This window comes from Balaenoptera ricei, chromosome 19 (assembly GCF_028023285.1).
Source record: "Balaenoptera ricei isolate mBalRic1 chromosome 19, mBalRic1.hap2, whole genome shotgun sequence".
Taxonomy (NCBI): domain Eukaryota; kingdom Metazoa; phylum Chordata; class Mammalia; order Artiodactyla; family Balaenopteridae; genus Balaenoptera; species Balaenoptera ricei.
In genome coordinates this window covers 8,767,081-8,782,201 of record NC_082657.1, presented here as the reverse complement: position 1 = coordinate 8,782,201, position 15,121 = coordinate 8,767,081, and the positions used below count along the sequence as shown (strand labels likewise).

At 44.6% G+C, this 15,121-nt stretch overlaps 1 protein-coding gene across 1 annotated transcript in view; it reads left to right on the top strand.

Moving 5' to 3' along the window:
* Positions 1–14,626, top strand: part of SAE1 (SUMO1 activating enzyme subunit 1) — a 70,193-nt gene extending 55,567 nt beyond the window's left edge. The window contains exons 7-9 of the mRNA XM_059904801.1: positions 2,474–2,618; positions 9,918–9,987; positions 13,608–14,626. Coding sequence (XP_059760784.1) covers positions 2,474–2,618; positions 9,918–9,987; positions 13,608–13,700 — 308 coding nt within the window. The 3' untranslated portion in view covers positions 13,701–14,626. The remainder of the gene's footprint in view (positions 1–2,473; positions 2,619–9,917; positions 9,988–13,607) is intronic.
* Positions 14,627–15,121: the final 495 nt, after the last annotated feature.

Here is a 15,121-nt window from a genome sequence, read left to right as displayed (position 1 = left end):
AAAGTATTACCTTTCACTTGGCCCACATTTTAATTTTTATATTTATTTATTTATTTATTTATTTATTTATGTGTTTATTTTTGGCTGCATTGGGTCTTCGTTGCTGCACGCGGGCTTTCTCTAGTTGCGGCAAGCGGGGGCTACTCTTCGTTGCGGTGCGCGGGCTTCTCATTGCGGTGGCTTCTCTTGTTGCAGAGCACAGGCTCTAGGCACGCGGGCTTCAGTAGTTGTGTCACGTGGGCTCAGTAGTTGTGGCAGGCGGGCTCTAGAGCACAGGCTCAGTAGTTGTCGCGCATGGGCTTAGTTGCTCCGCGGCATGTGGGATCTTCCCGGACCAGGGCTCGAACCCGTGTCCCCTGCGTTGGCAGGCAGATTCTTAAGCACTGAGCCACCAGGGAAGCCCCCACATTTTAATTAATGTACTACTTCCTGTAGAATGAAAAAAATGTGTTTAATTATCAACATCTATAAGGATTTATTTATTATGAAAAGGCTTGCTTTTTAAAAAATTTATTTTATTGAATGAAGTATAGTTGATTTAAAATGTTGTGTTAGATATGTATGGAATCTAAAAAAAAAGAAATGGTTCTGATGAACCGAGGAGCAGGGCAGGAATAAAGACACAGACGTAGAGAATGGACTTGAGGACACGGGAAGGGGGAAGGGTAAGCTGGGATGAAGTGACATATATACACTACCAAATGTAAAATAGATGGCTAGTGGGAAGCGGCTGCATCCCACAGGGAGCTCAGCTTTGTGCTTTGTGACCACCTAGAGGGGTGGGATAGGGAGGGTGAGAGGGAGGGGATATGGGGATACATGTATACATATAGCTGATTCACTTTGTTACACAGCAGAAACTAACACAACAATGTAAAGCAATTATACTCCAATAAAGATGTTAAAAAAATTTTTTAAATAAATAAATAAATAAATAAATAAAATGATAGTACCATAATCATTGCTAATTTATGTCAGCCTCAATTCTAATACTTTCCACTAGTCTATGTTTAGTTGCTGTCTTGATATTGTGTTTGCAGATAGTTCTAGTCTTTAAAATAGAATTCACCAATAAAGAGAGATGTGATGCCAAAAAAAAAGTCTTAATTTCTGCTGTACAGCAAAGTGATTCAGTTATACATATATAGACATTCTTTTTCATATTCTTTTCCATTATGGTTTATCACAGGGTGTTGAATATAGTTCTCTTGTGCTATACAGTAGGACCTTGTTGTTTATCCATCCTATATATAATAGTTGGCATCTATTAATCCCAAACTCCCAATCCTTCCCTCCCCCAAACACCTTGGCAACCACAAGTCTGTTCTCTATGTCTGTGAGTCTGTTTCTATTTCATAGATAAGTTCATTTGTGTCATATTTTAGATTCCACATATAAGTGATATCATATGGTATTTGTCTTTCTCTTTCTGACTTCACTCAGTATGATAATCTCTAGGTCCATCCATGTTGCTGCAAATGGCTTTATTTCATTTTTTTAAAATAAATTTATTTACTTATTTACTTATTTATTTATGGCTGCGTTGGGTCTTCGTTGCTGTGCGCAGGCTTTCTCTAGTTGCGGCGAGCGGGGGCTATTCTTGGTTGCAGTACGCGGGCTTCTCATTGTGGTGGCTTCTCTTGTTGTGGAGCACGGGCCCTAGGTGCGTGGGCTTCAGTAGTTGTGGCGCGTGTGCTCAGTAGTTGTGGCGCACAGGCTTAGTTGCTCCACAGCATGTGGGATCTTCCTGCACCAGGGCTCGAACCTGTGTCCCCCACATCAGCAGGCAGATTCTTAACCACTGCACCACCTATTTCATTCTTTTTATGGCTGAGTAGTATTCCATTGTATATATATACCACCTCTTCTTTATCCATTCATCTGTCGATGGACATTTAGGTTGTTCCCATGTCTTGGCTATTGTGAATAGTGCTGCTGTGAACATAGGGATGCGTGTATCTTTTTGAATTATAGTTTTGTCTGGATATATGCCTAGGAGTAGGATTGCCGGATCATATGGCAACTCTGTTTTTAGTTTTTTGAGGAACCTTCATATTGTTCTCCATAATGGCTGCACCAGTTTACATTCCCACCAACAGTGTAGGAGGATTCCCTTTTCTCCACGCCCTCTTCAGCATTTGTTATTTGTAGATTTTTTTTATGATGGCCATTCTGACCCGTGTGAGGTGGTACCTCATTGTAGTTTTGATTTGCATTTCTCTAATAATTAGCGATATTGAGCATCTTTTCATGAGCCTGTTGGCCATCTTTATGTCTTGTCTGGAGAAATGTCTATTTAGGTCTTCTGCCCATTTTTCAATTGGGTTGTTTGTTTTTTCGTTGTTGAGTTGTATGAGCTGTTTGTATATTTTGGAAATTAAGCCGTTTTTGGTCACATTATTTGCAAATATTTTCTCCCAGTCTGTAGATTGTGAAAAGACTTGCTTTTTAACCTGTCTTCTTCCTTTCCCAGTGCTCCTGAAGTTCCGCACAGATAAAGGAAGAGATCCTAGTTCTGATACCTTTGGGGAAGATTCTGAGTTGTTGCTTCAGATTCGAAACGATGTGCTTGACTCCCTGGGTGTTAATCCTGACCTGCTTCCCGAAGACTTTGTCAGGTTGGTCTCAGTACTTATCACAGTTTAGCCTGGATTGATAAATGTCTGTTTTCAGTATTTGCCTTAATTTGGGGAGATGCTTTATTAAGACCAAAAACCCTGAGGAGAGCCTCCTTTGCCACGTTCTGCCACCTCCTGTGGCCCTCTGTCCTTCTGTTGGTACAACAGCAGTATATGAAAAATCGAGGTGACCTTGTATGTGTGCAGGTATAACTGCACGATAAATGGAGTGGCGGGGTCAGGAGAACGGGTTAATCATTTGGTAGACATCGCCCCATTGCCCCCACTGATGACCTACCAGTTTATACCCTCAGCAGCAAAGGCATCCCTGTTCCCCGCGTCCTCGCCCTTAGGCGCTGGGATGCTTTCACCTTAGGCGACCAGTCTTTTGCTCTTATACACAATCAGGTTTAGGATTTGATTGGATCGGTCCAAAGGGAGACTGGGTCAGGAACCCCTTCCAAGCAGTTCTGGGGTCATCTCATTACTCTCACTCTCTTTTGCTGTATTTGGGGGGCTCCCTAAACTGCTTTGCTGTGCTCCAGCTTGTAGCAGTAATAATGATGGCTAGAATTTACTGAGCAGCTGTTATAACACCAGGCATTGTGGTAGTTGCTTTCTGTACATGCTCTCTCTTGACAACAGCCCATTTTATAGGAGAGGGAAAGTTAATTTAGAGCTCAGAGAAGTTCAGTGACTAGTATGGGGTTATACAGCTAATAACAACAGCACCACGTATTGAAGACTTTCTGTGCTTTACCAACACAGCCACGTTTAATTGTTACAATAATCCTCAAAGTGTGTATTATTATTTTCCCATGAGTTAAGTGAAGAAACTGAGGCTCAGAAAGATAGTCACTTGTCCAAGGTTTTAGTAAGTAGCCAACCAAGATCTCACCACACTGCTAATCGCTGGTAACAGCACAGTACCTTGGTTCCTTTTCAGCAGTAAAGTAAATCGGAGTCCCTTCATTCCCTAGTCCTTTCCTTGTTCACTCGTGGCTGGGAGCCTCGCTTAGACACCAGCAAACCTCAGCCGATTTAAGACCAGCAGTGGGCTTTGAATCCCCTGCCGGGCCCTCAGCCAGAAAGAGGCAGCTGTCTACAAGGTGCTTTTGTAAATTAGCAGTGGGAGGTCGGGGCTGATGACACTGCAGGCTGGGACGGGGTCCCTGTTTCGGGCTAACAGCGGGCACACTTCTCTTGGTGGAGGAGCAAGTGGTGCCTGCTCTGCGCTTCATGGCAGGAGGCGGGCAGGCTCTGCAGGGCTCCAGCTTCAGTGGACGTAGCCAGGCCGCAGGGCCGCCGAGCACACCCAGTGCCGCGTGCCGGGCCTGAGAAGCCGCCGAGTGACTGATTTGGGTGTTTAGAGTGATGAACGGCCTGCCTCTGCATCGCCAGCCAGTGGCAGAGGCCCCGCTTCCCAGAAGGAGAAAGCCACAGCCTAACTGCTAACAGCCGGACGAGCTGCCGGCTAGTTTCCTCTCCAAAGTGTCCCCCCTACCCCTTTGCAGAAACCGCTTTCCCGTGACTACGCCTCATGTGCTCAGGCGCTCCCTCTCTATTGCCTTTTAAGTAAGAGGTGGTTGACGGCCTCTCGAAGTCCGTCTGTGGCTGGTGGAGATGAGGCTGGTGGAGATGGGATAAGGATGCGGCGAGGAAATGAGCCGCCGTCTGGCAGCTGAGCTACCCTCACAAATTACCCACTGCCATCTCCGAGCAGGGTGTGCTTGCTTGAGTAGGGAAAGCTGTGCCCAAGTCTCCATTTCCCTCATCTGTCTGTGATCTGCTTGTCCTGTCCCTTCACGTTATGTTATTTATTCTCTTTACAGAGAGCTTTATTGCTTTTCTGATTATGAAAGTAACAGATGCCCATTGCCAGCAAATATAAAAGGGAAGAAAAGGATCATCCATAGTCCTCCCAGTGAGAAGTAGCCACTGCTAACTTGGGGTTTAATTTGGGGGTTTAGCCTCACAGACATCAGTATGTGTATTTATTCATGTTTTTTCTCTTTTTAAATATCAAAATGAGATTGTACCTTTCATGTGATAGCCTTCTTTTTCCAGCATATCATGGACTTGTTTGTGTCACAAATACAGATCCATAACTTCACTTGTGCTGCATAATGTTTCATTGTCTGCCATATGGTTATTTATTTAGCCATTACCTTATTGGTGGGTATGTGAGTTATTTATAGTTTTTCACTATTATAAACACTTGTGATGAACATTCATAATTTGTATGTGTAATATAACTTTTACTGTTTCAAAAAAATTTTTTTATTGTGGTGAAATACACACAACATAAATTATGCCATTTTAACCATTCATAAATGGACAGGTCAGTGGCATTAAGTACATTCACATTGTTGTGCACCTGTCACTATTATCCATCTCCAGTACTTTTTCATCATCCCAAACTGAAACTCTGTCCCTGTCAAACACTAACTTCCCATTGTGTTGCCCCAGCCCCTGATAACCTCTATTCTACTTTCTGTCTCTATGAATTTGATTGTTCTACGTATCTTGTATAAGTGGAATTATACAATATTTGTCCTTTGGTGAACTTACTGGTTTTTAAGTTTCAGAGATAATATATATCTTATGGAAAAATCAGATAGTGTGGAATAAATTCAAAGATGAAAATGAGGAGGAGTGGGAGGCACAGACTATTGGGTGTAAGATAGGCTCAAGGATGTATTGTACAACACAGGGAATAGAACCAATATTTATTTATTTATTTTGGCTGCACCATGTATAGCTAATATTTTGTAATAACTGAATGGAAAGTAACTTTTAAAAATTGTATAAAAAATTTAAACAATTTAGAAAGAGGAAAATGAAAATTACTCATAATTCCGTAAACCAGAGAAAATCACTGCATTTGTTATTATATTTTTTATCAGAGATTATGTAAAATCAACAAAAATCCTTTGTAGATTAAAAAAAAAAAATTCACTGTTAGTAAGCATGATGGGAAAAGGTACAACCTTTTAAGGAGGCGGTTTGGAAATAAGTATCGAGAGTCATTTAAGTGTTCCCTCTTTAGCCCAGTAATTCTGCTCCTTGATAATGAGAATATACCCGAAAGAAATAATGTGAGCAAATACTTATGTACAGAAGATATTCATTATCATATTTATAAGAAAGAGAAATTGGAAAGGCATTAGAGAGTTAATACTACAGAGCAAATGCAAATACACAGATTAAAAATGATATGAAAAACGTCAAGCATACAGAAAAATGGCAAGAATAGTGAACAGTAGTAAACATCTATATACCACTCAGTTAGATTCAGTTGTTAATATTTTGCTTTTTTATTTTGGGGAGGGGGGCAGAATGATGACATGATGCTTAAGAATGCATCAGAGTTCATCTGTTGCGTTTGGTTCTGTGCTTCTTTTAATCTGGGAGTTGGCAAACTGTTCCTTGCCACCTGCTTTTGTAAATAAAGTTTTATTCCACACCTACTCATTTGTGTATTATTTGTGACAGCTTTTGTAGAGTTTTTACAAAGAGTTTAAACAGAGACCATATGGCCTATAAAGCCAAAAAATTATTTGGCTTTAAAGCAGAATGTCAATGTCTGGTTCTTTACAAAGAAAGTTTTCCAACTCCTGATCTAGAACAGTTTACTGCCTTTTTTTTTAGGAGTTCAGGCCAGTTATATTGTAGAATATCCCATATTCTGGACTTGTCTGATTATGTCTTGAGATGATGCTTGTTTTTGTCTTGTTTAGTTTTTATTACTTAGACTTATACAGTGAAATTTGTTCTTGTTTCCTCATGGTGTTTTTTTTTTTTAAATTTACATACAGTCAAATTTATTCTTTTTTGTTATGCGGTACTGTGAGTTGTTTGTGTGTTTTGTTTTAAAGTTCCGTAAAATTTTACGAAGACACAGAGTTGTGAAACTACCACCACAAACAAGATATGGAAAAGTTTTGTCACACACCCCCCCACCCCCCAAATTCCCTCATGCTGCCTTGGAGTAATCAGCCCCTTCCGTACCTGCAACCACTGACCTGTTCTCTGTCCCTGTAGTTCTGCCTTTTTCAATAATGTAATATAAATGGAATCATACAGCATGTGTAGTCTTTTCGAGTCTGGCTTCTTTCCCTTAGCCTAATACCTTTGAGATTCATCCATATTGTGTGAATCGATAGCTCATTTCTTCTTATTGCGAGTAGTAGTCCACTGTATGGACGTACCACAGTTTATGCACCAGATGAAGGACATTTGGGTTGTTCCCAGTTTTTGGCAATTGTGACTAAAGCCAGTATAAACATTCATGTGTTTTTGTGTGAACATAAGTTTTCATTTCTCTTGGATATGTATACCAAAGGGTGGAATTGATGGCTCATATGGTAACTCTGTTTAACAATTTGAACTCTCTTTCACAGTGGGCACACCACTTTACCATCCCACCAGCACTTTATCCAGGTTCCAATTTCTCCACATCCTTGCCGACAAGTGTTATTGTCTGTCTGTTTCAGTGTTAGTGGGTAATGAGTTGCATCTCACTGTGGTTTTGATTTGCATTTCCCTGATGACTAATGATGTAGAGCATCTTTTCATGTGCCTACTGGCCATTTGTATATGTTCTTAGAGAAATGTCTATTTAGATCATTTGCCCATTCTTAAATTGGGTTATCTTTTTATTGTTAAATTGTAAGGGGTCCCTGGATACAAGTCCTTTTGTCAGATACATGATTTGTAAAAATTTTCTCCGATTCTGTGGGTTGTCTTTTCACTTTCCTGATAGTATCCTTTGAAGTAGAAATGTTTAACTTTTATGAAATATAATTTATCTTTTTTTCCCCCGTTTTTACATGTATGTTCTCGTCTGAAGAGTTTTACAGTTTTAGCTTTTGCATTTAGGTCTGTGATCCATTTTTGAATTAACTTTTGTACATGATGTGAAGTAGGGGTCCACATTAATTCTTTTGCCTTTAGAGACCCAGTTGTCCGAGTAACATTTGGAGAGTATCGCCATCTTAACAATATTAAGTCTTCTGATCCATGAACTTGGGGATATCTTTCCATTTATTTAAGTCTTTTATTTCTTTTTTTTTTTTTTTTTAATTTATTTATTTTATTTATTTTTGGCTGTTTTGGGTCTTCATTGCTGTGCGTGGGCTTTCTCTAGTTGTGGCGAGCGGGGGCTACTCTTCGTTGCGGTTCATGGGCTTCTCATTGCGGTGGCTTCTCTTGTTGTGGAGCACGGGCTCTAGGCGCGCGGGCTTCAGGAGTTGTGGCTCGCGGGCTCTAGAGCGCAGGCTCAGTAGTTGTGGCACACGGGCTTAGTTGCTCCGCGGCATGCGGGATCTTCCCAGGCCAGGAATCGAACCCGTGTTCCCTGCATTGGCAGGCGGATTCTTAACCACTGCTCCACCAGGGAAGCCCTAAGTCTTTTATTTCTTTCAACAATGTTTTGTGGTCTTCAGAGTATAAGTTTTACACATTTATTGTTAAATTTATTCTGAAATATTTTATTCTGTTGGATGCTATTGTAAGTCAAATTCTTAATTTCATTTTAAGGATGTTCATTGCGCATGTATAGAAGTAGATTGATTTTTGTATGTTAATCTTGTCTTCTGCAGCCTTGCTGAATTTAATAGTTCAAATAATTTTTCTGTGGTTTCCTTAGAATTTTCTATATACCAGATCATGTCATCTATGAATATATGTATTACTTCTTCTTTCCAGTCTGGATGCCCCTTATTTCTTTTTCCTTCCTTCCTTAAATGCCCTGGCTAGAGCCTCCAGTACAATGTTGAATAGAAGTGGTGATAGCAGACATCCTTGTTTTGTTCCTGATCTTTCAGTCTTTTGCCGTTAAGTAAGATGTTAGCTGTGGATTTTTCGTAGATGCCCTTTATCAGTTTAAAGAAATTTCCTTCTCTTCCCAGTTTGTTGAGTGTTTTTATCTTGAAGAGGTGCTGGATTTTGTCTCATGCTTTTTCTGTGTCTGTTGAAGTGATCATGTGTCTATATGTTGCTGGTTTGGTTTGCTAGCATTTTGTTGAGATGATAAAAAAAAGCAGAATGTTAAATTTGTATTGTACGATCACATAGAATGTAGGTGAATTTTTTTTAAAGGAAAAATATTCCCACATTTGACTGTCTTTGAGTAGTAGAATTATGGTGACTAGTTTCTCTTTGGTATAGTTCTCTGCGTATTTTATAGTTCTGCAGTGAACCTTGGTACGCGGGAGGAAGAGCTGCCTCTGTGGATGGACAGATGGGAGTGCTGGGCCCGGCCAGGGGGTGAGGAGATGGGCATCCCCAAGCACAGTTGATGCGAGCTGAATGGGTATAGCCTTTCTGGAGGGCATTTTGGCAAAATATATCAGGACTCAACAATTCTATATTTGGGAATTTGCCATAAGGAATTGTTTGGACACCACTGCCAAGATGTATGGTCACAATGTTGAACAGCTTAAATATCCATCAGTAGGTTACAGGGCACAATGAATAATAGCTGCTATGACTTGGGTTTTAAATTATATATATTTAGATATGTGCCCTTTTAAAAATGTCTAGAAGGGTATGTACCAAACCAAGAAGACGGGAGGTGGTCTCCTCGTGGTAGGGTTCCGTAGGGAAGCTTTCCTTTTAACTTGCCTGCACCTCAATTTGCTCATTTAAAAAACCCTTTTGTGTTCAGGGATGGGAACTGGCGAGGCATGGTTCCTCTGGGGAGGTGGGGGGAGAAAGCGTTTGGCTGTCCAGGATGGGTGATTGGGGCAGGTGACAATATTAGCTAAAATTTGTCCTCTGGATGGCCATCCTGGCCCGGAAGGGTTGGTATCTACGTGGGTAGTGAAGGCTTTTTTCTGCTCCCGTGCTTTAATCTCAGGCCCCGACTTTCCCATGCCTCCTGCATGTTAACACAGGCCTACTCCTGACATTTGTCTGGGAATAGCATATAGAACCCACTGCCCATTGTGGGTCAGGAGAGAATTGCGAGAATGTGACCAGGGCACTGAAACATCTGATATTTGTAGGACTTTATTTTTAGGACGCACAGATATAGCCTTTCCTTTAACTTAAAAAAAAAAAAAAGTTGTGAAACAATTCTTGCCTGCCAAGGTTCAGAGGTCATTCCCAGCCACCTACTAACCTGGATCAGATTTAATTTTCACGCCTAGTTGCCAGCATTAGCATTGCTGTCTGAATTGACTCCTCCTGGTAGGAGATGTTTTCATTCAGGTGAACCCACTACTGACCTTTTCCAGATGTCCTTACCAGCCTTCCTGTTCCTCGGTGCTCCATTTCATTTGTCTTCTCTTTTAGGTACTGCTTCTCTGAGATGGCCCCAGTGTGTGCAGTGGTTGGAGGGATCCTGGCCCAGGAAATTGTGAAGGTAAAAAGTCACTGTGGCATAGAAGATCGTTGACCCTGTGCACCATGACCTTGGATGTGCCAACAGAGGGAACCCAGGACTGTCTTAGAGAGCTGCCTGGCTTCTCTGACTCCACTCACCCTGTCTCCTGCCCTCCCCATTGCCTTCCTTCCTTCCTTTTTCCACCCCATCCTCTTCTCTCCAGCCCATCCAGGTGGGCCTGCAGCAAATGGTCTTTGAGTGCCTGCCTACTCAGAGCTAGACAAAGAGCTTGTGAGGTGCTGTGCACCGTCCCCTAACTATACCAACCAGTTATCTGGTGCTTATGATATTTGTCAGGTATTCTGCCTCTTACAGCTCTATGAAATGGGCACTGTCCTGACCCCCATTTAGGGGGTGGACACCGAGGCCCAGAGAAGGGATTCCACGACCTGTACTTCTCCACCTCTGCTTCACAGTTTCTCTCCACCCATGGCCATGGCGTCAAAGCACCCTCTCGTTACTGCACACACCATGGGCGTGTATAGAGCAGGGGGAGATCAGTACCAGTGGGGCCCGTGCACTGTGCCAGGAGCCCCACAAGGCTCTATCCAGGGTGACCTGTGCCCACGTTAGGCAGGTGCCGTTGTCCCTCTCAGAAGGGAAGCATTTCATGTAGGGTCATGAGGTAACCAAGTAACTAGCACAGCCTTTTGAGTCTCTTCTGGAACGTTTGAGTTGCCAGAACTATAGCATACCCCCAGATGTATTTTACTTTCTTTGGGGACTTTGATATTTGCCCAAAGATATTGAATTTGCCTTTTGCAGGTTCTTAACTGCTTTAGTGGACTTGCAGTGATGGGGTGTCCTTTTCTTTCATGGAGCAGAGTCGTGCCTGGTCAAATAATTCTCCACGTCCATTTACACGTCAGGTTTGAGCTTAGGAGGACGATTTGGAGACCAGCTCTCACTACTTTGTCCTGCTCTGGAAACATTTGACTCAATTTGATGGTCCCACCATCCTCTCAAGGCCTTTTTTTTCTCTCTTCTTTCCTGCTCCTTCTCTCTGGATCTGTTCTTTCCCTAAATCTAACTTTCTATGTCCTAGGCAGCAGGGGTGAGCACCGAGGAGGTGCCGTGGGAGAAGAGGAGAAGCATGGGATGCCGTGCCTGCTTTCTTGCTCTTGCCTTCTGCTTAACCCAGGCTGATAAAAAGGTTCAGCTATGTCCCCAGTCTGAGAAGTTGGCTGCCCAGAGGACTGTGTTGAGAAGGATTCTGAGGCAGGAAAGAGAACAGTGATGGAACAATAAGGGGGGCAATGGGAACATCATATATTTTTTGTAGCCTACAGTGACGACGACAATAGTAGATAACATTTATTGAAAGCTCAGTGCGTACCTACCGCACAGAGACCGTGTTCCCTACGTGGATAGACTCATTTGATCCTTACGACAACCCAAGAGGTAGGAGCTGGTGATCCCTGCTGTGTGAAGGGGGCACTGAGGTGCAGGGAAGCGGCGGAGCCGGGACTGGAGCCCGTGCCATCTGGTTTCTGAGCCTGTGCTCTGCCATCAGGCCTCAGGTGCCCTCCCTAAAGGCCCTCCCGTCCGGCGGGGCTCTGTGTGGACCCGGGGCCACCGTCCTTGCGCCCTTAGCCTCACCTCCATACCTCCCACTGAGAAGCTGCTCCCTGCGTTTTTCACGTGGGCTGGAGACGGTGGGTCAGGCAGGCGGCCTTGACCCCACTGTGTGCAGGGGCTTCTCTGCGTCCCAGGCCTAACCTCTAGTGCAGCCCCCTCCTTCCTGCCTGCAGGGGACAGCTGTCGCCCAGCATCTTGTTTCTGTTTATCCCAGATAGCCAGAGTACTCTGCATTCTTGGTTGCTGGGTGTGTTTGGAATCTCCTCCTACCCCCATCTTGCTTGGGAAGCACTTTACCTTTTGCCCCATGTTCACCCCATGCCCTGCTGTCTTGTCCCCGCCACTCCCCCTTACTTAACACCGTTCCAGCTTCGGCCAGCTGGCGGTAAAGGCCTACAATCTGAGGGCCGTAGACCTCCCCCTTTTCCCTGGTGGGACCATCTGACCACCCGTAAAAAGTAAACATCGGGAGATGAGGGGGGCAAATGTATAAGTCTGTTCCCTTGGAATCATCTTTGTTTCCCTCCTTCCTTGCATCATTCCAGACACCACATGTTCTATCCATGTCCTCTGTCATGTCCCGCTTCCTTGGGTTTAATCATCCTTCTTTTCTCTCCCCACTGTCCGCGGTCGGTCTCCCCACCTAGAGTACTAGAGGTGAGAGTGACAGCAGCAGCCTTATCAAGCTCCACGTGAAAACGCCTTGTGTCACCTCCTGGAACTTGGGTTCTCAGGTCTAAGATCCACCTGTGGGCTCTTGGGCCCTTCCACCTGGCTGAGTGCTTGGGGCCTCAGATATTGGGAAAGGACCTCTGGCCCCCGTTAGTCATAGCAGCTCCCATTTATTGAGAATTTACTACATGCCCGACACATTACAAGCTTGATCGCATTTCATACTCACCAGGGGCCCTAGCAGGCAGGGGCCATTTATTTGCCATTTCATATGCCAGCCCAGAGAAGCAAACCTCTGATCCAAGCCCCAGGCAGGGAGGGACTTCAGAATCCTTAATATCTAGCACAATACCTGACACAGAGTAGATGCTCAATACATTTTCCTCAGAAGAATGGTTATTTACGGAATAACCACTCGGAATAGGTATAATTGTCTCCATTTTACAGATGAGAAAGTGGATTGGGATTGGCACTCAGTGCAAGGAGGAGAGGTTCGGGATGTTTAGAGCACACTCCCAACCTTGTAAAGAGGTCCTGCCTTAGGGACGACAGCACGGTGCTCCCGGAAACCGTGACAGCCTGCCTAGCAGTCTGCGTGGGTGATGTCTTCCTCTTTAAACAGTAACCCTTCTTGCGTTGAAAATGTCCACTATCGCCTATGGACCTTTCCCCAGTACACACAGGTACACACATGGTTCAGCATGTAATTTCAGGGACCCTTAACTCCATCTCTAACAGTGCTGTGAACTTCTGTTAACCCCACGAGATAATCATCATTTTCATGGCTGACTGGCATGTCCCAGGCCCTCTGGACCCCAGCCCTGGCCTGTCCCGTGGAGGGCAGGCAGCACCGCCTTCTCGTGGAAGCGCCGCTTCTGCATCAGTGAGCGTCCCTCCAGGTGACGGAGGCTGCAGCCTCAGACGTGTTGGACTGAATCAGTGCCTTTCTCAGTTGAATAGTCATAAATAATTATTGCTGCCGTTAGCCAAGCGGTGCTTCTCCATGTTAGGCATTGTTTTAGACATTTGAGGTACAGCATCTTTTTTAATCCCTAGGAGAAAACATTTGTTATTTTCCTTTTACATGGGGAAAGTAAAGGTCAGAGAGGCTAAATGATCTGCTCAAGGACACACAGCTGGTAAGGGACAGAGCAAAGGGACATGACAATTACAATCAGAAGTGTTTCCCAACATAGCCAAATAGCCCCTGGGGAGCAAAATCAACGTCTCTTGCGACCCACTGCCCACGTTGCTTTTAGAAGATTTCAGCTTGGGGGTTTATTCTCTTTTCTCCATTTTATCCCTTTTAAAGCACTTGAGCTGAACCCTCTTCTTGTTTCACTCCCCAGGCCCTGTCTCAAAGGGACCCTCCTCACAACAACTTCTTCTTCTTTGATGGCATGAAGGGGAACGGGATTGTGGAGTGCCTCGGCCCCAAGTGAACCCAAGACTTGGCAGCCGCGGCGATGCTGCCCGCGGCTTGCTCACATGTGATCCTTGTCCCCTTCCCCCGTGACGGCCCTCTCCAGGCGAGGGAGAGTGAAGTCACTGAACCCATGCAAACCGTTTCCTGTGAGCAGTGAGGTCGTACAGATGTGCTGCTTCTCAGCGCCCGGGGCTGCTAAGCAAGGGGCGTAGGTCCTGGCTGTCGCCGTTCCCGTCCCAGGCCTGCGCGGCCAGCACCTGACAGCCTCCTCTGACTCCTCGTCACGGCGTCGCCAGTCCCCCCGGCCACGAGCCAGCACGCCTTGTTGCTTAGGAGCCTCTTGCCACCTTCTCGGCCTTAGTCTCCGCCTGTTGTCACACAGAGAGGAGCATGACTTCAGGTGGGGAATAAGGCCTAGGACCGATGAAACACTAGTGGAACCACAGTTCCAAATGCCGACAGGTGCCCTTAGAGAGGAAAAAACATGGCAGGCGGAATGTATTTCCTCCAAAGTTTGAGACTCTGAAAAACAACAGGTGGCATCTGGTGTGCTATTCTTGAGTTTTAGTTTAGGATTAGTTGAGTTCCAGCCTGGATTTTGGACGAGAGGAAATATCACCAAGTCCTCTTGGGTATGAGGGTGAGACCTTGCAAATGGAATATTAGCGGGAAAGCTCATTTTAAAAAGACAGATTCCCTGGTCCCACCCCCTGGGGATTCTGACTCCTTGGCCGCGAGCTGGGACAGAGGAGACCGCCCTTCCCACGGAGCCCCATGCCGATGCCGTACCGACCCTCGCTCTGGAGGCTGTCGCGTGTTAAGGGCTGTATCGGCCCTTCATTTACCCCCCTGAATTGCAGCTGTTCGTGTTTTTTTAATATTTTCTATATTTCCTTGGTTCTTTAAAAAGGAATGATTGAAATAAAGTTATTTGCTTTAGGATTTGTTTGTTTTTCTTCCACATTAGAAACTTCTTCCTCTGACAGGGAGCGATCCAACAATTGCCTAAACCTGAAGAAATGTCCCTGGATGCTTTAACATGACACAAAGATCCTCCCCTCCGTCGCCATTCCTGCCACCGTTTTTCTGGGCAATGCAGCAAGAGAGTGCTCATATTCTAGCATGCAGAAGCTTCTGATTCTTATTGTCTGTTGAATAATTCAGTTAAGTAGTGGCTGTTCTCAGGGATAGCAATTGTAATAATAGTGGAAAAGGAGTAAAAGTGAGTGATAGTTAAGAATCTGCCTGCCAGTGCAGGTGACGTGGGTTCGAGCCCTGGACCGCTAAGATTCCACGTGCTTTGGAGCAACTAAGCCTGTGTGCCACAACTACTGAGCCCACGCGCCGCAACTGCTGAGCCCACGTGCTGCAACTAGTGAAGCCCCCGCACTCTAGAGCTCGTGCTCCGCAAGAAGAGAATCCACCACAATGAGAAGC